The sequence below is a fragment of the Lepidochelys olivacea genome, assembly GCF_965140295.1.
Source record: "Lepidochelys olivacea isolate rLepOli2 genome assembly, chromosome: 3".
In the NCBI taxonomy this organism is placed as follows: Eukaryota; Metazoa; Chordata; order Testudines; family Cheloniidae; genus Lepidochelys; species Lepidochelys olivacea.
Genome location: NC_140413.1, coordinates 207,401,741 through 207,427,222, shown reverse-complemented (window position 1 = coordinate 207,427,222; position 25,482 = coordinate 207,401,741). Strand labels below are relative to the sequence as shown.

Genomic DNA, 25,482 nt, shown 5'->3' with positions numbered 1-25,482 from the left:
CCCCTACAGGCCAAAGTGGATGCTATCCAAAAGTGGCCTGTCCCAAAGTCAAAGAAACAGGTTCAATCCTTCTTAGGCTTGGCCGGTTATTACAGACGATTTGTACCGCACTACAGCCAAATCGCTGCCCCACTGACAGACCTAACCAAAAAGAAACAGCCAAATGCTGTTCAGTGGACCGGAAAGTGTCAGAAGGCCTTTAACAAGCTTAAAGCGACACTCATGTCTGACCCTATACTAAGGGCCCCAGACTTTGACAAACCGTTCCTAGTAACCACAGATGCATCCGAGCGTGGTGTGGGAGCAGTTTTAATGCAGAAAGGACCTGATCAAGAATTCCACCCTGTAGTGTTTCTCAGCAAAAAACTGTCTGAGAGGGAAAGCAACTGGTCAGTCACTGAAAAAGAATGTTATGCCATTGTCTACGCTCTGGAAAAGCTACGCCCATATGTTTGGGGACGGCGTTTCCACCTGCAAACCGACCATGCTGCACTAAAGTGGCTTCACACCGTCAAAGAAACTAACAGAAAACTTCTTCGGTGGAGTTTAGCTCTCCAAGATTTTGATTTCGACATCCAACACATCTCAGGAGCTTCTAACAAAGTGGCTGATGCACTCTCCCGTGAAAGTTTCCCAGAATCAACTGGTTAAAATCGTCCTTGAGATGTGGAAAATATTGTTAGTCTTTATGTACTTGGTAGTATATTTAGAGATGCATGTGTCTTATTAACTCTGTTTTCCTAGAGCTCCAGGAAGAAATCCCAGCCAGTGTTTCACCCTAGCTGAGATTTGGGGGGCGTGTCATAAATATAAAGGGAAGGGTAAACCCCTTTGAAATCCCTCCTGGCCAGGGGAAAGCTCCTCTCACCTGTAAAGGGTTAAGAAGCTAAAGGTAACCTCGCTGGCACCTGACCAAAATGACCAATGAGGAGACAAGATACTTTCAAAAGCTGGGAGGAGGGAGAGAAACAAAGGGTTTGTGTGTCTGTCTGTAGTCGTCTTGGCCGGGGACAGAACAGGAATGGAGTCTTAGAACTTTTAGTAAGTAATCTAGCTAGGTATGTGTTAGATTATGATTTCTTTAAATGGCTGAGAAAAGAATTGTGCTGAATAGAATAACTATTTCTGTCTGTGTATCTTTTTTGTAACTTAAGGTTTTGCCTAGAGGGGTTCTCTATGTTTTTGAATCTAATTACCCTGTAAGATATATACCATCCTGATTTTACAGGGGGGATTTCTTTATTTCTATTTACTTTTATTTTTTATTAAAAGTCTTCTTGTAAAACACTGAATGCTTTTTCATTGTTCTCAGATCCAAGGGTTTGGGTCTGTGGTCACCTATGCAAATTGGTGAGGCTTTTTATCCAACATTTCCCAGGAAAGGGGGAGTGCAAGTGTTGGGAGGATTGTTCATTGTTCTTAAGATCCAAGGGTCTGGGTCTGTAGTCACCTAGACAAATTGGTGAGGCTTTTTACCAAACCTTGTCCAGGAAGTGGGGTGCAAGGTTTTGGGAAGTATTTTGGGGGGACAGACGTGTCCAAACAGCTCTTCCCCAGTAACCAGTAATTGTTTGGTGGTGGTAGCGGCCATTCCAAGGATAACGGGTGTAATATTTTGTACCTTGGGGAAGTTTTGACCTAAGCTGGTAAAGATAAGCTTAGGAGGTTTTTCATGCAGGTCCCCACATCTGTACCCTAGAGTTCAGAGTGGGGGAGGAACCTTGACAGCTCCCATTAGTATAAATTCATAGTCCAGAGGCTTCGGCAGGATAGAGGCAAAATGGATGGGTTTCCAGGGCCATTACGTCCTCTGCCATGTGGCGGGAACCCATTGTTCCAAACAAAAACCTCAGCCCAGCTAGTGAAGAATCACAGGTGAGGAGATGGTATTTGGAGTTACATGGGCAAGTCACATGTTCATGCCCAATTTCGCTCAGTCATTGCAGGAAGCCATTACCTGCACCCCAAACAGCACATTTACAGGACAGTCCACTCAGTGTAGAGGGGCTTCTCAATTTGAATAGTCCCTCCAAGGTGTGCTGGCTAACTACTTCGTGGGTGTACCCCGGGAGCAAACATTTGAAATCCAGGTATAGAGCCAATATTCATAACTTCAAATACAAAAGTGATACATGCATACAGTTGGCATAATCACACTCAGTGAATCATAAACTTTTCAGAGACATCTTACATGCCACATTGTGTACAAGATTTGTTGCAACAAGGAGCCACATGGTCATATTTTAATCAGATACGGTCACACCATGTCCTGTAGGAAACCAGTTCAGAAGGCTCCATTGCCTTAAGGGTACATCAAACCCGCGTTGACATTGAGTAGGGTCCAAGACAAGTTAATTATTTGTCACTTTCTCTGCAGACCATAAAGCTCATCATGTGGCCTCTACCATCAATCCCTCACCCGGTAAACTCATCCACAAGGGGCGTGAGGGCAGACGACCATGCGCGTCCCCCGGACATACCCATGGGGTCTGGAGAAACGGACTATCCAACTAGCTACCCAGCTGGCTAGGAGAGGGTTCACCTACCCCTGAACCTTTGATTCTACCCACGTTCACACGGGGATGGGCTGCCCCGGGGCACATGGCAGGGGCAGGATATTAAGGACAAAATTCAAGGGTTACCACGAATCTTGGTCAACCTGTCAAACCGGTTCCGGGCGATGATTTTCTAGTCATAGGTCCGGCACTTAAGGTCCTCCAGCTGACCAAGGCCTTCTGCCTGCATAGCACAGCTGGGCATGAGTCCAAAAGCCCAATAATGTAGCTGTGGTGAATTGTTTTAAAATCATTTTATAAGCTAACAGCATTCGAGAATGACTCTGTTTTACCCCACAGAGGTTCAAAGAAGCCCGGTCGCTCCTGCGGGGAGTGTGACCGGTTAGGCAGGGTGTGTGTGGGAGTAAGAAGGGAGGAGGGTGGTTGTGGAAATACGGGCACACGCTGCCCTAGGGCCCTGATCCTGCAACGCGTCTGACTCGCTTCATCGGCCAGCGCCGGCGCTGTCGGCTGCCTGCTGCACACGCGGGTGTGCGTGGCTCTGAGCAGGGCAGTCGAGGGGACTCCCCAGGAGAGCATTTGCCCGGATCCTGCACAAGGAACTTTACTCAAGGGAGTAGCCCCGTTCAGACCAAAGAGAGGATCCACCTAAGGCGGGGCGTGCGTTTGCAGCTCAGCCCTGCCGCTTGCTCGCTGGCTTCTCCTGGCTGTGCTGGGGGGGGCAGAGGGGTGTGACCATACGGGGGGGGGGTTCTTAGTAGGTTTAAGGGACAACCTGCTGAGGCGGGTTTGGGGGAGGGCCGCTGAAGACGGGTAAGGCGCTGGAAGCTCCCCCCAGCTCTAGTCATGCGTTTGATGTGAAACGCCCCCCACAACCGCCCCCCGGGCTGGGAATCCAGGGCAGGTGCCCTGCGCAGGGACCGAGCCCTGCTGCCTTCGGGTGACATTTTTCTCTTTTTTTCAGGAACTTGGAAGCACCCTTGAACCTGGCCCCGGCTCCATTGAACTCCATGGGGCCCGGTCCCTCTGCTTCCCCTCCGCAGGACTGACCCCAGAGATCACCCTGCTGCTTCTGCCCTAAAATGGGGCATTTTAAGGCCTTTGGTGCCATCAGGTCCCACTGGACTATGACAGTCTGTCTCCGACCTCCGGCCATCACCTGACCCGCCCAGAGGGCTAGGAGAGGGAATGTCCCCCCCCCCCGAACCTTTGATTCTACCCGCGTCCACACGGGTGATGGGCTGCCATTGGGACACGTGGCACCAGCAGGTTATTAAGGGAAACATCCCCGAGCTCTGCTTCAAACTTGAAACTGGTTTTATCTCCAGATTTCAGTGGCACTCAGCTCTTCACTCCCTGCCCCCCCCCAGCCCCACCCCCCTTCCCCAGTTGTTCAGGCTATTAGTATCACTCAGCCCAAGGGAAATTGTGTTGCCAGATTGCTTGGGTGTGTCCTGGCTGGGAAGCCCACCGTGTGGACTTCAGGTTCCTCTGTTGCCAAGTCAAACTCCGGCTGTCAGATCGGTTCCCTTTCCTGCTTTCCAGCAGCAGTTAGGAGGCCCCGGTTTCCTAGTTAGCTGGAATCCCTCCTGGAATGGTGCAGCTCATTAGAAAAGGAGGAAACCGGGGAGCGTTTTTGAGTGGGAAGGTAAACACCGATCTGCAGAGGGGAAAGACCGTTAGAACAGCGGGGGGCTGGGAACGCACTGGAAGCAAGACATCCGGTGTGGGGAACAACCAGCTCCGGCTGGTGGGCCCGATCCTGCAGATTTTGCTCAATGGGAGTTGTACCTGGAGGATCCAGCCCATTCCCAGTGTCTCTGTCCCTTGCATTTTTTTAGGCCGTTGCTGATTTGTACCTAAGTGGCGTTAAATGCTTCTCTCTGCGGCTCCCCTCAAAGAAAGGTTTCCTCGGCTTTCTGTGAGCCCAGCTCCTGCTTCCCTTTCGCACACGAAGTCCCCACTTGGAGACGGTGGGAGTTTGGGGTGGGGGCAGGACTGCAGGATCGGGCCCTGCGAGGTTTGCCAAGGCAGTGATTTGTTTGCAAGAGGAGACCCGACCAGGATCCGCCCAGGGGAAAGGAGCGGCGGGCTCACCGAATGGGACAGGAGAGGAACCCGGACGAACCCTGCTCTAGCCGGGGGATAAGGGCTCCCATAGGTAGGACGTAGGTCTGGGGAAGGCGGCCTGCCTGCAGCCAGCAACCCTACTGCAGATTGCTCCTGCAAAATACGGCACGTGCATGGACACCCTGGGAAACGTCTCGTGCCCCCTTAATGACCAGAGGTGGCAGGCGAAAAGCTCCTGGGGGGGGGGGGGGGTGAATGCATTACACCTGGGGCTCCTTGCTCTCTCGCGCCTGAACACGGCCGCCTGCAACCACGCTGAGCACAGCCCGGCGGGGCGATCCGGACGAAATGTGGCCTTGTGTCGCCCGCAACCGCTTCTGCACTGAGCCGGTGCAGTGTGTGAGCTCGGTGCCCGCTCCTCGCAGAGCAGAGCGGGCCGCAAACTGGGCGTGAAGGGGGCGTGAAGGGGGGGGGGGGAAACGGTATCAAATAATCGATCTGCTTCAAAAACCCCGGTGCAGGTCGGTAGCGCTGATATGTGCCTTATAGAAAGCGTATACATGGAATAGAGACCACACACCCCCCCCCAGAGTCTCTGTTAAATGCATACTTGTTCTATACATTATATACTACACAGACCTGTGCGCAATAAACAGAGTCTTGCATCCACTTTCTAGACATCACATAGCAATATTCTCTATGTGCATATACAGGTAAACACCATTTGATCATTCTCATGTAAACACCATTTGCTAGTTACCATACACACAGAAACCAGACCCTTCGTCGAGACAGACCCAGCACAGAGCCTTGCTGTGGGATGCATGTCCTGGGCGGGATTTGTCTAGTCCGCACCGAAATGACAGAAAGTCTCTGCTGGCCTGAGAGGGTTGTAAAAGCTGCCCGAGCTAGGGTTAGGCAATTCGTTAAGAGCCGTTTGGGGGTTGTTTTAGCCGCAGTCCGCCCTGATCCCTAGGGTTTTTGGAGGCTTGCCTGGCTCTCCTGGGTGCACTGAGCAGCCTTCCCACCGGGAGAATTGTGTAATTAACCAAGTTTCCGAGCAGCAGCCCTGTTAGTCTGGAGCCGTAAAAAAGACCAGGAGGACTCGTGGCACCTTAGAGACTAGCCCATTTGTTTGGGCATGAGCTTCCGTGGGCTACAGGCCGGTGAAGTGAATTCCAGGGCCTTGGGTGACAGGGCTTTCCCGGCGCAGTCCTTGACAAGCTTCATTGAGAGGGTGACTCTCCGCAGCGCTGAGCGGACCCCAAGCAAGAACCGCTCGTTGCTGAGTCGGTGGGATCCTGATCCAGGGGCGAACAGTCTGGGCCAGGGGGTTGTTTTATTTCCTAGCCGTGGGTTAGACTTCCTGCAGGTGGCGTTCGGACGAGGGGCAACCCCCCGCCCGTCAAGCCGGGCAAGTGGGCTGAGCCGACAGCTCCCGTCCGAAAGTTCATTTCGTCCGCAACGCAAAACTTTTCCGGCGACCTGTCCCTGTTCGCGTTAAATGGGGGGGGGGGGAGGGGAGGGCATTGCTTCGCCTGCAGAAAGCCAACCCCCCGCCCAAACCCCGGAGTTTTCAACTCCCAGAGATGAAAGTCACTCGCTCCTCAAAGAATCAGCCCGGGGTGGCACCGAATTAGCCCGCACCGCACGTTTGTCCCGCAGCAGCTGCGGACTGAAAGCGGGGGCGTCCTTGTCCGTTTCCACAGGGGCTAATCAGTGTTCGGGTTCTGGAAAGTGACCTCGGGTCACTGTTTCCACCACCCGCCAGGCAGATTTCGTTATAACACACGCTGGGAGGGTTACGGCCTGGGGATCTCAAGTTGGGACCCGAGGAAGTATCAGAGGCCGGGGAATATGAGGGAAAGCCCTATCTTCAGACGGGATACTGCGGGTAGGAGGCTACCCTTGTTGGCCTCTCTTTTCTTGAGTAAAACCAAAGCGTACGTGAAGGTAACACAGACGCGGAAGAAACACTAAAAAATAGCTGAGCCCGGAGAGAAACGAATAATGTTGGTCTTTATACAGCGCCTGGCGATCTATCCCCCTGGGACCTGCGGGCACCCTGGGTAAAGCGTTGTAATCTTTCAAGTGTTTATGGTCAAGTCGGTTCGAGGGATTTTCTCTTTTGAAGACCAATACGCACCCAGACAGACATCTGGTTCAAGCCAGAGGGAAATCCCGCTGGGTGAACCTTTGGAGAGCTGCTGGTTTAATATCACTCCTGAGAGCTTGGATTTGGATGGGCAGAGGAGTATCTGATACCTTCTTGTTCCTACACTTACATCGCGGCTTGTCCCTTGGAGTGAGGGCTCTGGTCTCTATTTTCCTCCGCAGTCTTGTTCCGACGCGGCATTGTTACTCATCTCTCAGAGCACTCCTCCCAGAAAAACAATATTGGCTTCAAATCTAATCTCTGCGGTTTTTCTGAGAGTTATTTCTAAGCCAGGAGCGTTTGGGGCTTGTTGTGGTGGTGGCTGGCCATATCCTTGCTCTTAAATCCTAACTCTGCAGATTTGGCTCGAGTTCCCAAATCCGATGCTTATTATCCACCGCTTGGAGGCTTCTCAGTGACTTTTGGGGTGTTTCTTTTCTTACGGCTTCAACAAAACTAAAATGCTTTAGTCACCTTGGTGAGAGACGCTGGTCGGGAAAGCCGGGGGAGATCTGGTTTAGTCGGAGAGAGGAGGGGGTGGGGTTTACACGCCTCGGAGAAGGCCGGCTCTCCGTTATAACGCCTAGCGGCGTAGAAGTGAAACTGAGCCTTTCCCACAACGCGCCCTGGCACCCGCAGATCGTGGGCTCCGAGAAAGGAGGAAACCGGGGGGCCCTAGGCAGAAATGCGCCTCCGCCTCCCCAGTAAAAGCAGGATACTTACAGGAGAGGGTCTCGGGGTAGGGTTTAGTCTCGCTGGCCTCTGGATTTTGATACTTTGAGCTAATTTGGAAGTGCCCCGCCGCTGCCACCAAACGATGCGTAAGAGCCCCAAGGACGCATAAATTAGGTGTCTCTACAGTGGCAGAGGACGGTCCTTGTAACCTCGTCTCCTAAGCTCCTTTTGGTGCTTGTGGAAGGGAGACCGGGGGCGGGGGGACCAACCAACGGGCTCTTTCCCGGGGCGGGGGAAGGCAGCGGGCTGGGGGTTCCCCCTCGCCCTCGGCCCGCCCCGCCGCAGCCCAGCGCTGCGCGGGGACCTGTCCGGGCGCGCAGGGGCTGGAGCGGGGCGCAAGGTGAGGGGCGCAGTGGGGAGCGAACTGGATTTCCGCCCCTGGGCACTGCCGGTTGTTGGCTCCTTGGGGCTGTCGCTCCGCCCCCCAGTGTCTGTCGTAAACCTGGCGCCGGACTAAAATAAACCCGAGATAAGAGAGCTCAGGGCTCGCCTCCCTCCTCCTGCCTCCTGCGCGGCGAGCGCTCGGCTCCCCGGCGCGCTCCGGAGCCCCCCTCTCTTGGCGCAGCCAGCCGGCCGGAGGGGAGCGGGCAGCCGCCCGGGGCTGAGCCCCCGCTAGCTCCCCCGCTGCCCGGCGGCCGAGCCATGTCGCTGAGCCCCAAGCACACGACGCCCTTCTCCGTCACCGACATCCTGAGCCCCATGGAGGAGAGCTACAAGAAGTTCGGGGCGCTGGAGGGCGCCGGGCACCTGGGCTCCCCGCTGGGGGCTTATCGCCAGGCGCAGGGCGCGCAGGCGGCCCCGGCCATGCAGCAACACGCCATGGGCGGCCACAACGGGGCGGCGGCCGGCGCCTACCACATGCCGCACGGCGTCTCCCAGTTCCCCCACAGCGCCGTGGGGGGCTACTGCAACGGGGGGCTCAGCAACATGGGCGAGCTGCCCGCCTACCCCGACAGCATGCGGAACAGCGCGGCGGCAGCCGCCAGCGGCTGGTACGGGGCCAACCCGGACCCCAGGTACTCCACAAGTAAGTGGGGCGCAGGCGGGGAGCCGGGGACGCTGGGCTGGGGGGGGCTCTGCCGGGAGGCAGGGAAGGCAGAAGGTTGGAGGCTCTGGGTACTCCACAGCCCCCGGGCTGAGACTTTCTTGTCTTGGGGAAGCCACAGGTCCTTACCCCAGATCACGCGAGGCAGGCATTGACCAGAGAAGCGGGACATAAATAGATAGATGGAGTGTGTGGAGATAGATAGATATGGAGATGGATGGGTGGAGTGTGTGTGGGGATAGATAGATAGATAGATAGATAGATAGATGTGTCTAGGGGTGGATAGATGGATGGATGGAGTGGGGGGGGATAGATAGATAGATAGATAGATAGATAGATAGATAGATAGATAGATAGATAGATAGATAGATAGATAGATAGATAGATAGATAGATGTGTCTAGGGGTGGATAGATGGACGGATGGAGTGTGTGGAGATAGATGTTTTATGGGGATGGATAGATGGATGGATGAAGTGAGTGTGGGGATAGACAGATAGATAGATGTGTATGGGGATGGATAGATGGGGTGTAAGAGGCTAGCATTTAGATCATTAGAGGGGTCTGGGGCTAGACAGACAGGGGTCTGTGGGACAGACAGACAGAGCCCTATGGGGATTAGATACAGCTGTTTCCCTTGCTCTGATGCACCCCACGCCCTTGCGATCCAGCCGAGGTTTCAGACCCAGTGGCTGGGGGGCAGGTCCTCCCGCCAGCCCTGCCCCAGGCCCAGCTGGCCCTGCGCCCGCATGTGGTTGCCCTGCCCGCCCTGCTCCCTGCCAAGCGCAGAGCCAGGGCTCGCGGCTCCCGTCGGGCCGGCCTAGCTCTCAGCCTCCCCTCTGCTCAGTCTCTAGGTTCATGGGCCCCTCGGCCGGGATGAACATGGCCGGCATGGGCACCCTGAGCGGGATCGCCGAGGCGGCCAAGACCATGGCCCCTCTCCACGCGGCGCCCCGGCGGAAGAGGAGGGTGCTGTTCTCCCAGGCTCAGGTCTACGAGCTGGAGAGGCGGTTTAAGCAGCAGAAGTACCTGTCGGCGCCGGAGCGGGAGCACCTGGCCAGCCTGATCCACCTCACCCCGACGCAGGTCAAGATCTGGTTCCAGAACCACCGCTACAAGATGAAGCGGCAGGCGAAGGATAAGGCCACGCCGCAGCTCCAGCAGGAGACCAGCCTGTGCCAGCAGCCGCCCTCCCCGCGGCGGGTGCCCGTGCCGGTGCTGGTGAAGGACGGGAAACCCTGCCAGGGCAACCCCAGCAGCACCCCGGCGGCGCCCACCCAGCCGGCGCCCCAGGGCGCCTCCAGCGGGGGGCTCCCGGCGTCCAGCAGCGCCGCGCACCAGCAGGTCAGCTCGCTGAGCCAGGCCCCGGAGCTGGAGGAGATGTCGCCCAGCCCCCCCTCCCTCCACAGCCAGGTCGGCGGCATGGCCCAGATGGACACAGCCAACCTCGATTACAGCAGCAGCCTGGTCAACCCCAACCTGCTCTACAGCAGGACGTGGTAACGCGGGGGGGGGGCTGCCTGGGACTGCCTGGGGAGCGGGCTGCAAACCCCCCCCCCCCCGCCCCAGCCACCCACCCCAACAGTGATCGCGCCTGCGGCTTTCTTCCCCGCGAGTCCGTCCCTGGAGGGAAATATCTGCGCGCCTTCCTCCTCTCTCGTTGTCGTGGTTGATTTTATTTTATATGATTCGTGAATTAGGACGATGATGATTGTCTGGGATTGCAACGAAGTGCATCGCTCAGGGCGGCCAAAGCTGCCGCGGACGGGGCGCGCCGCTGTGGACTTCTGCGGGGGTAGCTGAAAAGGCGGATGGAAAGTCTTGCACATTTGGGGGGGTGGGAGGAGGGGAAGGGGAGAAAGAACAAATCAAAGGGGCAAGGAAGCAAACAAGCAAAAAACTCTCCTTGCTTCAGGATATCTGAGGCCACTGCCGGCTACAGGTGAGGGCTTCCCTGATGACCGCCTGACTCCGGAGTCTGGGCTGTAGCTTTAGTTTAATGTGCGATTAGCCAAATTAAAAGGCGACGCAGCAGAGTGACAAGACTTCGTGTTTACCGCCATCAAGTCTCCGATTTTTATTTATTTCTTTTTTTAGGCTAGTTAAAAACACAAAACCCCCAGTTGGTTGGTGTCTCTATCTTATAAACCAATTGAACGCGAACAATAAAGCTTTTGAAGTGCAACTTATCTGGCAGAATTAATTTTATCAGGGTGCCCCTTAAGTGCAATTTCATTATTATTTGATTGCAAGTAAATTGAATTGTAACTCAAGGTCGATGAGGCACATAGCAGTGCTAGCTGAGAACAGTTACTGCCATTTATGTGACAGGGAAAGTAACAATCAGATGGAGGAAAAAAGACTTGTATCATACCAGCGGAGGATATTTTTACAGAAGAGCTTTTGAACTTAGATGCTCAGATTTAAAAAAAAACAAACAAAAAAGCATTGTTGTTGTTATTATTAATTATGATTATTTAGTAAGTACGTGGATGTATGTTGACAAACCAACCACCCCTCTCACTGCCTGTAAAATGTGACCCGTCCCACCCATGAAAGATTGCCGGTTAAGTTAAACTAGACCGGATGAAATAAAGAAACCCAGAAAAAGTCCCCCAAAGTGTAAGTCCCCCCTGCTCTTGGTATCCCAGTATAATGTCACCCGAAGCTAAATATTGTTGGTAGAAAGCCTTTAACCATTGCCAGCCGCGCCCCTACAGCTACGACCGAGGGGGAAATGAAGGAAGGTCCAGAACCTGCCACGGACAGCGGCCGACCCCCGAAAGGGACACCCGAGAGGCAGAATGCTACGTACTAGGCTGAGTCTTTAAAAAATTAAAAATCAAGGAACTTAACAAGGAAAATAAATTACAGCAACGTGTTTTCTTCCTCCCGCCTCTTCCCGAATTAAAAAAAAAAAATACAGAGAAACTCAATAAACCGTTGACTTTTTCAGCAATTTTTCATAATATAAGAAATCGCGGTCGCTCACAAAAAAATTCTGCTTCCTTTTTCATTGAACAAAAGAGGGTTTTTGCCTCTTCATACAGCAATTTTTGTTCCAAGCTGATCTTTACCTGTCACTTCAGAGAACCATAAATATTTTCTTCTCTCGAAGAAGTGAGGGTGATTCGGTTCCATTATATGACGTAGGTCTATTTAGGGGGTTTTATTTGATCTTTTATTTATTTAGACACTAGTATGTTTTGGGTGTTCGATAGGGAAACTCAAGGTACAGAATGATTTAATTAAATAAATCGCGACTGGAGTTAAATGCACTCAAAGCAATTTGTGTTATTTAATTAATGCAAATAAATGGAATATCAGTAACCAGGTGTGCTTCATAAATTATCAGAACAAATAAGTGGAATCTATGCTCCACTAAAGAGATATAACCTCAACATGAGAGATTTTGGAGTTTATGATGTTTTTACTGAATGTTTTGGGTCTATTTTTAATCGAACTATTTCTATACCTCCTTGGATGTTTGGGGGCGGGGGAGGCGGAGGGGAGTGGGTGGTTTGGCTTACATATTTTTGATCTAATATTTTAACTGAATTTTTTATCATCTGCTTTTTTTCCTTCAATATTTTTGGTCTGCATTTATAGCCAAGAGATTTTATAATCTGCTTCGCGCTCCCTCCCCCTTTAAATAATTTGGGTATAACATCCTCCATGAGTGTTCGGCCAAAGGGATACTTTTAAACATTTAGGAAAAGTTATTTTGTGATTTAATCGCGAGTATTTCAAAAAGAAGTAATTTTCGGATTCCTCCGGAGGTACGCAAACAATCAAACTGTCTGAGGAATAAATGGCCGGTACTATCGACCCGTAGAATGGTCTCTGGGGGGGGGGGAGGGGAAATATACATATAACTGGAAGGATTTGCAAATAACATAAAGGTGTCTGCTTGTGAATGCAGTGAAAGGATATGGAAAATTCTTGTTATTTTGGTCAATGTACGAATTCGCTTCCGAGACTGAAAATTGGTTTAAGAGTTTATCGTTTAATATAGGAGGGTACTATTTCAATTTAAGATACTCATGATTTATTTGAGAAGGAAGATACATGTTTAAACAACATCTGGGGAAACAGATTCGATAGATACAGATCTATATAATCAGTAACATTTTGCAAGCCTGAGTTTTTCCTCTTGGAACAAAAAAGCTTTGTTGACATCAAGCAATGCTGTGGAGAAAGGGAGCAGATTGAAACCTTTAGGAGAATGTGACCTTCTTCAATATTTCCCGGTTAAAATAGAGATGTGAGGACTTTATTATACTGGAGAAAAGAGACGACAGAAAGAAACAATCCGTTGTCACCGTGCTATAGGGCTGACTACGCATAATGTTTCGCTTACAGCTTCCAGTGAAATGAGAAGGAAATATAAAGCGATTACCTTGTCTCGACATGTAACAGAGGGGAATAGGTTTATGTAAAAAAAAAATCAATTCTGGGTCGGGGGGGGTGTGTGTACATACATCCAAACACACACCGAGCATATTCTGATTCGGTGATGAGACAGATGGAGCAGACTACTTGCCCATCATCCCTGAAATGTAGACGATTGAATCCGAGTCCTGAGTGTGTGTGTGTTTCGGGGGGGGGGGGGCTTTCTAGCAGAGACAAAGGTGGGCGAGGTCAAATGTTTATTGGCCCAACTTCTGCTGGCGAAAGGGAGAAGCTTTCGGGCTCCCACACAGGGCTCTTCCGCAGAGCCCAGAGAAGTTGGCCCGGCGACTGACCTCCCCCGCCTTGTACCATACGGGGAACGCGTGTTCCTGCCTCAAAGTTTGCAGCCTCCACGCTTCAGCCTTCCCCCGCCGTTGAGCTGCATTTTCTGGCCAGTCGCCGTCGGGGTTCCTTTGGCAACTGGGGCTTCCCAGGCCTGTAGTCCGAATACCAAGGCGCGGACGGGGTGCAGCTCATTAACTGGAGAGGAGGAGAAGGCTCTTCACCGAGAGCCAAGCGGGAAAGGGTCTCAGAGGAACAAAGCCCCCTCCCTCCCCCGCCCCGGAAGTTTAGGGTGGCCCAGCGGCGACTGAAAGGCTTCCTTGGGCTACCCTCGCAGGTCCGGCCGGCTCCGAGCTCTGGGAAGAGCCTTGAAGTCGACGCGGCTAAGGCGGCGAGCGGGCAGGTAGGCGTGAAACAAACCCAAAAAACCATCCCACCCCCCGTCTTCGCCCCAGAGCGCGCCCTGCGCGTTTGGGGCCAGGGCAGAGCTACAGACCTGGCTCTTTGCTTTGCGTCTCTCCTCGCGCCGGATTAGGGTGTTTTAACGGTTTTGTTTTGGCGAGGCAATCGCACGCCGGGCAGAAATTCAGCTTGGTTTGGTAGCACGCCAAGCCCCAGGTGGAGCTGACTAGAGGGGAATTGGGAGTGAAAAGCCAAGCGCTGGATTTGGAGATCGGGACGTTCCGCTCCCTTGCTAATTGCTGCCCCCGTCTCTGTTTTCCTTTCAGAAAGAGAGACGCAGCCGGCTCTTACGCCCTGTGCTTGCTACCGCTCCTGTAAGGAAGTCACGGGGAGATTTGGGTCCATCCTGGCTCTGGCCTTACCCCCCACGCGGTATAGCCTAGCGCGCTGGGTGCCCCGAGGCAACACCTAGGTTAGTTGGTACGTGCTGAGCCCAGCCAGGCGAGGGGGACCCGGGCTGCTGCCAGGCCTGGCCAAGGGGCTATGAACGATCGCGAGCAGCCGGCTGCAGAGAAAAGGAAAGTCCCCCCTCCCCCCACTCTCGGCCTCCAGGGACTGGTCCTGCCTAGTGTCCCCACTTTAAAGGACTTTTTTTTTAGCCACAGACGCGCCAGACCCTGGCATCAGGTGGAATCCAGAGGCCTGTGAGCTCAGTGGCAGGGCTCCCACTGGCTGCCATGGGGGCCTGCATGCGGGCTGGGCGAGGAGAGGATGCGATTTCGAGCCCGCCGCAGGCACCGGGAGTTTTCATCCGGCAAGGGCGATCGGCGCTGGCTCACCGAGGGGGGGTTCCCAGCGAGAATTTCCTCCAGGCTGCGCTCGCAGAGAGGTTCCCCCAGAACAGGTCGTTTGCGGAAATAATTAAATGGCAGCAAACGCTGTTTTTAGAGGAGCGAGGCAGGAACTGGGCGCCCTGCAGTGGAGTCTTTCCCCGCCCGGTGTGAACGGTCAAGCTCCGTCTAAATCACAACGCCGGTTTACACCAGCCCGATCTTGCCCCGCTGGCAGTGCCGTTGCGCTTTCCCGGTTGATTTCAGTGGCTCTGGGGTCATTGTGTTTTATGAAGGCGGCTTTGCACAGGGCTGCTCCCCCCGCGCGTTTCTTGTGAGGACCCGACAGAGAAATCGGTAGATAAGGGTCACCTGCCTGTCAACCCACCAGTGCCCCAAGCCCCTGCAGCCGCTGTCCCCCTTGGCCGACCGACAGCCGGGTTGAGAACCATTCCCTCCAGCAAGGCAAAGATGGGCTGGGAAAGGCCAAGCCCTGGGGCACGGACCTGCTCCCTTTGTTTCAGTGAATCCATGGAAGGGGGGTGAGAAAGGGGCCTGAGGAGCATTGAGGGAGGGAAGTTGACCGGCAGCCCTCGGCCACACTGGACCCTGCACCAGCGTCCCCACTAGAGATCCAGGGGCAGCCCTTTGTTCCTCCAAAGCCCAGCTCCCCTCCCTCCTGAGTCCCCTCCGCCTCTCATTTCCCCTCCCTGCTGCTGGCTCCCTCAAGATCCACCCCAGGGGCTCCATCAATGTCTTTCTCCCCACCCCCCAGGCTGGGAGCAGAAAGTTTAGAAACTAGACCAACTCAACCAAATGCAGGGAGAAAGGTGCGGTTTTAATGATGCCAGGACTGGCCCAGGGTTATGAGCGATTATAAGCAACCGCTTGCAGAGAAAAGGAAAGTCTTTCCCACCGCCTCCCAAGGACTTTTTTGTTTTTTAAGCCACAGACACACCAGACCCTGGTTGGAGTCTGTGTAAACATGTTCCTATCCGTTCTCAACATCCCCTCAGGAGCAAGTAATCCTGAAAGATTCCAGCCCTGAAATGGTGCTAAAACCAGTTCTCCAAACCCCTCTTCCTCCACCAAAGTTGGTACTGCTAACGTGTTAGCCTATTTCTTTAAGCATCAGGAGGATGCCAGAGCAGAATGGGCGATGTGGATTCTAGGACCTCATGCACTATACAGCTAGTATATGGAATCTCACCCAGTAATTCCTGCAATGGAGGGAATTATTCTTCCCTAAGTCAAGCTGATTTTGGCAGGAATAAATCTGAGTTACATCCCTCCCCTGAAATCCTTATTAAAGAATGCACTCTTCCTTTGCCAAACCCAGACATGCAATTGCACACAGGCTAACTGCCCGCACAATAACTGCACTCACAATTTTGATGCTTGCAGACAACTGGCTATTTGCACTCACCCCACACACTAACCCTATGTGTTCATGCAATTGTAAGGACATGCCAAATAAATGACCTTCTGAAAGTCACACCAATACTCCAACTGCACTATCAAATTATATATTTGAATAATTATGCTTGGCAGGAAATAAAGACACTTTTCTGAAGGGGTTAGAGAGAAGCTGCAATGCACAGAACAAACAACAGAAAGTAAGTACACACACAACTGCAATACTTTGCTACAAACACCAGAAATTCCTGACCTACACTAGGTGTGAAAAATGCAAAGCCCAGGTACAAAGGTGCATTCAGTTTTCATTTGCAGGATGTTTATTCTAGGGCATTTGATTTTAGCTGTCAGTCACATTTGAAAAGGATAAACAAAGGACACATTTTGTTTAGATTTGATGTTAAAAACACCCATACACAGGGGGAGTGCTTTGAGAATGCCTGTATGTATGAAAATTCAGTTTCACTGCTGCTCCTGTTCCGTTCAACACACCATTTTAACGTAATGCACTATAGGCCACTGCAATCTGATGGCATACATCCGTTTCTAACAGTAGGACTACTTTTCGAATCACAATGAAGTATTCTGCTCCATCCCCAATCACTTGCAAATGAATCGAGGTTCATGATTTCTTCCTCTCAAGGTTACGTGGGTCTGGTCTTTTTTCCTGATATTTGAGTATTAACATTTGTGCCCTTGAAGGACGCCGCCGCTTAACTGCCTATATCAGATGGTCCAGGAGAGACAATTTCTTATAACCTTGTGTAAGAGTTAAAAAATACTTACATTTTAGGTAGGCTACAGTTACGCACACATACATGTGCATATTAAAGAAAAATATAAAATGAGATACTTAGAGATATTGCATCCGTTTTTCAATAGTTTACTTAACCTGATGGTGTATGTTAGGAGCAGAGAACTGTTTACTTTTTTAAGGGCAAACTAAAAGGTTTAGAGTCTTTTAAAAATACAGATGTTTATAAAGGAGGATTTTCCAAGCTATTAATTAATACCAAACAAAGAAAGATGTGCATATGCATTTAGATAAAAACTACACAAATATTCCAGAAGAAAGAGTCATAAGCCACTTAATACTAGTGCACATTTTCAAAAGCCACTTCATAGGGCAGTCAAGTAAAAACAGAATATTTCAATATTCAATACACTGAATACAAACCCCTTTGAAAATTACTAAGAAATACACCCATATACTAGCCAGCTAATGGTTGGTTAACCTTTGTATGAAAACGTGATTTTCTGTAAAAGATCTGTTAATTTCATATTCTACCAGGTAAAAGGCATAAAAGAGCAAGAACACACCAGACAAAAGTTGAAACATTTTTACTTACAAGTCCAGAAATCAAACTCGAGAGGCAAATACATCAATGAAGTGTTATTAAAAAGAATACGGACAAAAGCGTGTCTTTAAACCCTGTGTTTTTTAGATTACCTGCTGTGCCTACCTTCACAGCTAATAAACCCCTATTTCTAGGCACTCTTTAAAAATCAGTGTCTATTTTTGGGCTCTTATGTTGTGAAGTAAAGGGTGTTTTGATTTGCAATTGACAGGCATATGCAATGTATGCTCAGCTAGTAAGAAAGGCAGAACAGTACTCCTACTTCATGAAATGTCTCTCTCAAGCACGTAAGGGCTTTACGTCTTCTCCAGCACAGTTTCAAAGCAACATAAAAACCCTCCCCCCCCCCAAAAAAAATCTTATCAGTAAGAAATATACACAGGTAAAACACACATTGCAGTTTAAAAACTACTAGTACATTTCTCAAGGATGCCTTCTGTCCACGGCTATTGTAAAAACAGGGTTTGATGACAGAAGACTTCAAGCGTCTAATTCCAGTTGTATCTTCCAGAGGGAGGTGGCAAAGGGTAGGGCCTCCCGGGGCCATATCCCTGCAAACAAACAAAAGCAAGGGTTTATTTTCTGGATTACTGTCACAATAAACAAGGTAGCCTAGCTTCAGACTCCATGCAAAACCGAAACAATACAGCCTTTACACAGAAAGATATCGAAGAAAGAGCTAAACATCTCTTAATAGTGTTTACAAATGCTCTCCTGGACACACACACTTCAGCTTCTACACAAGGAGTGAGCTCTGTGCAACACCAACCTCACACTTCCATGTGTGTTGGAAAAGATTTAATAATCCTAAACGAGAAAGCAAAAAGTCAAAAGGCAGCACTGAGGGTGATTTGAGCTGCAGAAGTAACTGCTAACCTTTTGCTTTCAGTAATAGTGGAATTTAAAAAGGTGCAAAATGAAAACAAGGGCAGGATTTGAAAAGCAAACTTTGTAAATCCATGAAGTAAACGAGGCTCTGCCGTTATGTATATATAGACACTCACGTGTGCGCACACATTTTACACTAATAGTGGAAAGTAGAATACCTTCAGATGCACAGTAAGGGTATGCTTTGACACCTAGGATACTTCTGTCCTAGCTAGGCTTCATCTTAACCTACCCATTATGATTAACTTATACAGTGTTTTGTCTTTATTTCGATTTCATTTACATAAAAGTACAAGTCTGTATATTTTAGCTGTAGACAACTGATCTTCTGCCAAAGCAAAAACCAGATACATGAGACTTTTCTTGTTAGATGCATTTCTGTTGTGCTGGCTTCTTGCAGGCATCCGTTCTGTTTTAAAGAGCATTTTAAATACTAGGTGACATGATAGCAATGCATGTCAACTGACTGAGTACTGAGAGTACAAAAGACTTCAAGTAAAGTGGTTACTGCTTTAGATATAAATTTGTATTTAATTTAGTTGCCACACCCAATATATCAGATTCATGGTGATAAGCTTATCTGAGGGGAATTTAGAGAAGTCAACTTGAATCTCCCTCCAAACTGAAAATGTGGTGCCTACCATTGTTACCAATAATCCCAAACTTTACCATAGGAGGTCAAAGGAAACTTGCAGAGGGAGGATGAGTATCCAATTTTCCAGCCTGATTTCAATGCTCTCCCCTCCCCCAAGCCCTGAGAATACCTCATTCCTTTTTTATTTATCATCACAACTGCTCATATTGTGGACTGGGGCAACTATGCATATATTCTTTGCTTTCAAGCTTCTTGGTGAAGATGCATTTTAAGTAATTCCATTAGAGATTTCCAGAACTGACCCTGTCAATACACATCTTTTCGCAAAGTTCAGCCATTATACTTAAAAAGTGTGGTGTAGATGAAGAAGGTTCTGGTATGGTTTAACAAACCAGTGTAGACAGAATCACACTATGTTAAAAGATGTGACAGCCCAGTCAGTGCCCCAGGCTAGAACCAACACAATCTGATCTCCTCTACACAGGCCAAATAGTGTTAAAACATGGCTTGTCTACAGCAGGGTTTCACAGCCATTCCTGAGCATTTTAAACTTTGCTAACACGCCTATACCTGATAAGCCCACTTCTTTCTTACCATACTCCAAACCAGAGAAGCAGCTTGAGCTAAAGACATTACCAGACTGATCTTTAAAGCTTTGTGACAAGGTCCTTAGTTCAAGGAAAGATCCCACTGTTGCTAATACAGGTTCAGCTGAACTAGTGTAGAGTTAGGAGCACTAGGGTAGATCACCTGCTGGCTGCAGGTGTTTCAGCATCATGTAATCCTGCAAAACTAAGAGACATGAGGATGGAAATGGTGTTGGCAGCTGGCAGGCTGCCTCCCTGGGGCTCCTATCACTGATTCAGCTGAATCAGCCTTGGCTACAGTGGGAATTTTATCAAGAATTTCCCTAGGGCAGAGATGGCCAAAGCAGCTTCGTTGTTGTCACACACTTTGGTTGATGCCACATTTGAAATGTTCAATACAAAAATTACATCTTCTTGAAATGGGGCTATTTAAACATGCTTACCAGAGGCTCCCACAAATGTATATTATGCTGGTATGTGTCTGTGTGTGTGTATATATGTTATGAGTTGCTTTAAAGAATAGCCACAGTACAAATCATCAACTCATTTATAGATCATTCAAGTAAAAATGACCCACTGTAATAGAGAAGGGAAACATGATGCGGCGAAAAAGCCATAGCAGGAAATTCACACTAGCAAGCACTAAATGACAACTGTCCAATGATCTTAATAGGCTTATTAGAGAGACAAGGTGGGTAAGATAATATCTTTTATTGGACCAACTTCTGTTGGTGAGAGAGACAAACTTCTGAGCCTCAGAGCTCTTCTTCAGGTCTGGGGAAGCTACTTAGAGAGTCATGGCTAAATACAGGATCAAACAGATGTTTAGCATAAGTGGTTAGCACATACAAGTTGATCCAATAAAAGATATTACCTCACCCACCTTGTCTCTCTAATAACCTGGGATTGACACCACTCCAACAATATTGCATATTGAATAGACTTGTATTTTAACAAAATGGAATTTTCAGAATTAAGAGCATAATTTTATCATTAGACACTGAAATGTAAGTTTGTATCCAAGCAATTATCCCAGCAAAGCAGATATGGATATTGACTCATCGTTGTATTACTCGTTTCACACTGGCATAACACTGAATCCAATGAAGTTACTTCAATTTTACTGTGGTGTAAGGCAGATTTAATGCAACTGATTCATCAGTATCAGGTTCCCAATTAAATGGGTTTTATTTTATATTTATAAAATGGGAAGAACAAGAAGATTGGGTAGTTATCCAGCATGTGGGGTACAGGCCAGAACTTACCCTTCTGATAATAACCATATCCTACAGCTGGGAGCGGGGGAGTATGAGAAACTACTTTAAAAATTAACAGAAATAAGGAGGAAAGTATCTTCAAGTTTCATAGCTTTCAGCCACATTGCTGGGGGGGGGGGGGGGGGAGGGTACAACCGTGCATCCTGGTGCGTTACCCATTTATTGGGAAAATGGAGAACGTGTGCATGTGTGGGGAGAAGGGGTTCGATATGCTGTCGTTTTTGGTTGTTTATTAAATTTATATTGTACTTTTTAAATGATGGCAAGACCACCTCAGGTTTGAATATGAACTCTCTAATGTTTGCTAACTTAAATCTAAATAAGTAACTTTAGTGTGTGTGCGCGACTGTGCGTGTGTAGGGGAGAGAGGCTTGGCAGAATTCAATTTGCTTTTTTATAATTTCAACAGATAACACTGACGATATTTAAGCTTTTTCCCCCCTTTTTATCAATTTAAATGTTCACAGTTGAATGAAATTATGGGGCACTCATACAACTTAATGACAGAGTTTATATTAAAAAAATTAAAGTTTTATAACTTAATATAAATCAGGGATTCTCAAACTGGGGGTCGGGACCCCTCAGAGGGTCGCGAGGTTATTACATGGGGGATCACGAGCTGTCAGCCTCCACCCCAAACCCCACTTTGCCTCCAGCATTTATAATGGGGTCAAATATATAAAAATGTGTTTTTAATTTATAAGGGGGGGGGGGTGTCGCACTCAGAGGCTTGCTATGTGAAAGGGGTCACCAGTACAAAAGTTTGAGAACCAGTGATATAAATTGTCGTCACTACGTGTCAAAAATATACAAAGTAAATATCCTTTAAATTCAACTCCAGAAAGCTCTCCAGCAGCATTTTTTATTTTGCCTCGCTGTAAGTTTTGATCATCACTGATGGAAATATTTTATTCATCTGTTTGTGTGTCTACAGTGAAATGAACCGTTACCGACAGTTACCAATGAAAACTGAATCCTTCCAAGACTAGCTAGCTACACACATGCATACACGTGTGCACTTTTGGCTATTAGGGTCTAGTAGCCCAATAGTTTCCAGTCTAAGTTAAATCAGTATCTTTCAGCAAAAAGAAAAAAATTCTAACTATAGATATTCTAAATTTAGGGGTTTGATATGTCCTTCAATTCACCTATGAGGATGTGTTAAAGACAAACCCCTAAAACAGAACCACGTTAAGATTCAAAACAAAACAGAAGATTTTACTTGGCAGAAACATTTGCGGTGAGTATTTTCCCTTTTCCCATAACACAGATACTGCACAAGTGACCCAGAAGAAAACAACGTACAATCACACAGTGCTTTATTACCTGTCTTCCTCTATCCATTCGATCATCAGGTCTGTGGGGGTAATTCATTGGTCCACCTAGTCCTTGGTACTGATTTTGCTGGAATGCTGCACCCTGGGATTGTAGCATGCGGTTCCAAGAGAGAAGAGGGGCAGCCCCAGAATTTCTGTGTAAAGAACATGTGTATTATAGCATGTTATTAATGTATATATAACGTCATATTACAAAACCCAACTTCTTATAGACGTATAATAAATGGTTCGATTTGCTTAAGCACAGATCTATTGTGTTAATTGCATAGCCATGTTACAATCTACGGGAGCTAGAAGTGCCTCTAAATGATTTGGCCCACACTCTGTAAGGAAGAAGCCCTGCACAATTTTAACTATCAGACCATGTTTACACACTGCTTCACTCTCAAACATACTAAGGTGAAGAAACAGATGCTTTTGAAAGAATGAAAATTTAATTTTGCAGAGTCAGGGATTTTTTGAACTCCCTAGAAGGATTTTGCTCATCCTGTATTTTAGAGACAGGTTTGCCAGTCTGTTTGAAGTGACTGCCAATGTAGATTTGAAACAAAACGTCACTGCGTTAGCTAAATGTAACACACTATCCAAAGAGTAAACGTGCAACACAGGAGAATGAAGCTTTATTTTCTAAATGTCCAGACTTTGTGGGAGTCCATTCTTTCTAGTTAATTGCAGGTTGTAAATGAATTCTTACTGCCGAGTATTTTGAATCTAGGGTAGGGGCCTTGGCTGTTTTTTCCCATCCATTATTCTGCTCAATATGTCAGAAGGTCTGATCGGGAAGAAACCTTTTCAAGTTCTATTGATGCAGTTTTCAATTGACCATGGTGACCTAGCAACATAAGCACTAATTGGCATGGACTGACTGACATTTGCTGTACAGTTTATATGGGAACACAAATTCAACATCTATTTTAACCTAGTTTCTCATCCTAGATTACTAGCAGCAAGAAATATTTTATTGCCTTTAAGTAGCTAGTCTAAAATTACAAATATAAAACAGGCAGATCCAATCCTTGTTTTATTACAAATATTAATAAAAATAATATAGCCATGTACTGCTTAGGACATGATCTCTCCACTGCTAGAGAATTCAAAATCCATATTTTCTGCAGAGAACACACCACAGTGTGTTGAGGGGAAAGAGAATTAATTAGAAAATTAGATATTATTCACCACAATTCATACACAAATCCTGTAAATTTAAATCTGTTTTGGTTACAGTTCAACATGTATACATTGATATTCTATTATGATCTCTGAGCAAAGGAGGAAAGTAATTAGCCTAAAATATCAAAATATTGGACAACTGATGTATGGGGTAACTGTTTAATTTTAAAATTGATTGTAATAACACTAACTTCAGTATTACTTCCCTTGTCTTTGAAAAACCCGGGGCTGGATCCATTTGATTAAAGATACTAAAAGTCATCCCTGCCAGAACTCTACCAAAGTCAATGAAGTGACACCGAGGCTGAATTTGGCCTACTCTATTCAAGCAAGCACTCAGGGTTTTAAATAAGGTGATCACATTCTCCTTCTTGAAGTTTATACAAGCATATTACACATAGCCACCTGTAAGACAGCTGAAAGATCAGTGTAGGGCTTACTGAGGGAAGGACTGGTGGGGGTAGGGAACGTTTTAATGTGGTTTAATGTGAACTTCACTGATAGGAATGGGGACATAAGTCTATATTAAGCCAATGCACTGATCATGGCAAGCTGTTTCTGAGAACCCAAAACACAAAAAGGTAAATATAACAAGATGGGGGAAAAGTACATATTTAAAGAGGGGCTTTCATGTTTAAATTCCTATTCCCATTCATTTTAGGTTTACATTGTAAAAACTGCATTATGTTTACTTTGTCTGGCCAGATTTTAAGAACAGTTATGATGTCCAAAGCCTAGGCAATGAGAACTCTTACTGTCCACAGAGACAAAAGGACAAGATTCCTAGTATGAAGTATGACTTTCATGCTGAATGCATAGTTGGCACTTACAAGCAATATGCAAAACGATATTTACTGAAACAGAACTAAATGTTGCACAGAAGCAAAACCTTAATTACTGCTGAATTATACACCCCTTTTACCTATTTTTTTGTCTCAAACAACAGACAATGCATTCATAAAACGTTATCTGAAACATTTACTACTCAGGCCAATACTGTAATTATTTAAAATCAATGGCAGGATGAATTAAGCACTCCAGATCACCTAACAATCATGCGGAAATATTCCTTTTGCTTAAATACATGTTCAGCAATATTTTTATTTTACCTTTCAAGGAAATAATATCCTCCTCTTAAGGCAAAACACTGGATTCAAAATATGTCTTGATATTTTGTCAGATAAATCATAGTGGCGACAGCAGAAAATTCCATCAAAGCACTATGAACATTAAGTAGCATGAGCTTTGGTTTTCATTAACTAACAATCCCTTGATTTCAGTAAGTTTGTCAACATTTCCATTATAAAGTCACTACGCCACAAAAGTCTATGTAGGCATAGGCTTCTGTAAGGTCTCTCCTAATAAAACTGTCAAAACAGATTCCATTTAAATGAATGTTTAAATTCTATACAAATGCCAAGGGACTGTGGTTAAAATGCATTTGTGCTTTTGTAACTCAAGGTGATCTTAAATAAGGAGTTAAAATTATTCAGGCAGTCAGTGCATAACATGAATTTGGAGTATTTAACGCCCCCCAAAACCATCCCAAGCAGTGATTAAATAGTCAATATGTTGATTTTTAATAAGACAATATGCATGTGCAGCAACAATTATTCATAAAGGATTTTGGCAATTCACAGTTATTGCACACAGGGCAAAATTTACACAATATATTTTTGTATTAGGCAAAACATACATTAACTTCAGCAGTGTAATTTTGTAAGTCTGCATATTAGGAGTGTTTACTAAGATGGATCGACAATGTACTATGAGTGTTCCTTAGATTTAAAAGCTTGTTAGACACTTCTGTTGTTTTCAAGCCACTGTAAAAATGAAACAGCTATGTAGTATGATTGGAAGATTTTAGCTAAACCTGTTAAGTTACTGAATATTTATATAGCATCTAACATGTTCAAAATGCTGTGCAAGTACTATGTAGTATTAGAAGTAACCAAACCAGCATCCAGACTTCTATTCTGTTCTTCACTCACTAGGTTATGTACCTTATTTATATGCCAAAACCGTATTAATGCAAGATTACAGTTGACATTTTAATCTGACAAATCAGGAAATTAAAAGTTACAGTTCCCACAGGAATAAATTCTGTGCTATTGTGCATATGTATTACTATAGGATCTAGGCTCTGTCTTAATATACAGCTTGACCCCTTAATATACATGCAGTTATACAAAGTCACAGACAGAAGGGCAGTGCCCTTTGTGCTGTATTTGAATTAGGACAAAACATGATCTATTACCCAGTATTGTATGATTGTGTAATGAAACCCTAACATGCATGGTAAGTGACAGTTATGGTTGCTTTAGGAAGGTGTTTCATAGCAAGAAAATGTTAATATGTTTCCGACCTGA

The 25,482-nt window shown here is 47.3% G+C and overlaps 2 protein-coding genes across 2 annotated transcripts in view; one reads left to right on the top strand and one right to left on the bottom strand.

The window, feature by feature from the left end:
• Positions 1-8,013: 8,013 nt before the first annotated feature.
• On the top strand, positions 8,014-10,022 carry NKX2-4 (NK2 homeobox 4; the record flags this gene model as incomplete). The annotated part of the gene is made up of 2 exons (XM_084624907.1): positions 8,014-8,503; positions 9,367-10,022. Exons 1-2 carry the CDS (start codon positions 8,119-8,121, stop codon positions 10,020-10,022), a joined length of 1,041 nt encoding a protein of 346 aa, XP_084481033.1. The 5' UTR covers positions 8,014-8,118.
• Positions 10,023-17,227: 7,205 nt separating this feature from the next.
• Positions 17,228-25,482, bottom strand: part of XRN2 (5'-3' exoribonuclease 2) — an 85,080-nt gene continuing 76,825 nt past the window's right edge. Inside the window, exons 29-30 of the mRNA XM_084622280.1 lie at positions 21,933-22,077; positions 17,228-17,810 (exon numbers count right to left, since the gene is read on the bottom strand). Coding sequence (XP_084478406.1) covers positions 17,748-17,810; positions 21,933-22,077 — 208 coding nt within the window. The 3' untranslated portion in view covers positions 17,228-17,747. The remainder of the gene's footprint in view (positions 17,811-21,932; positions 22,078-25,482) is intronic.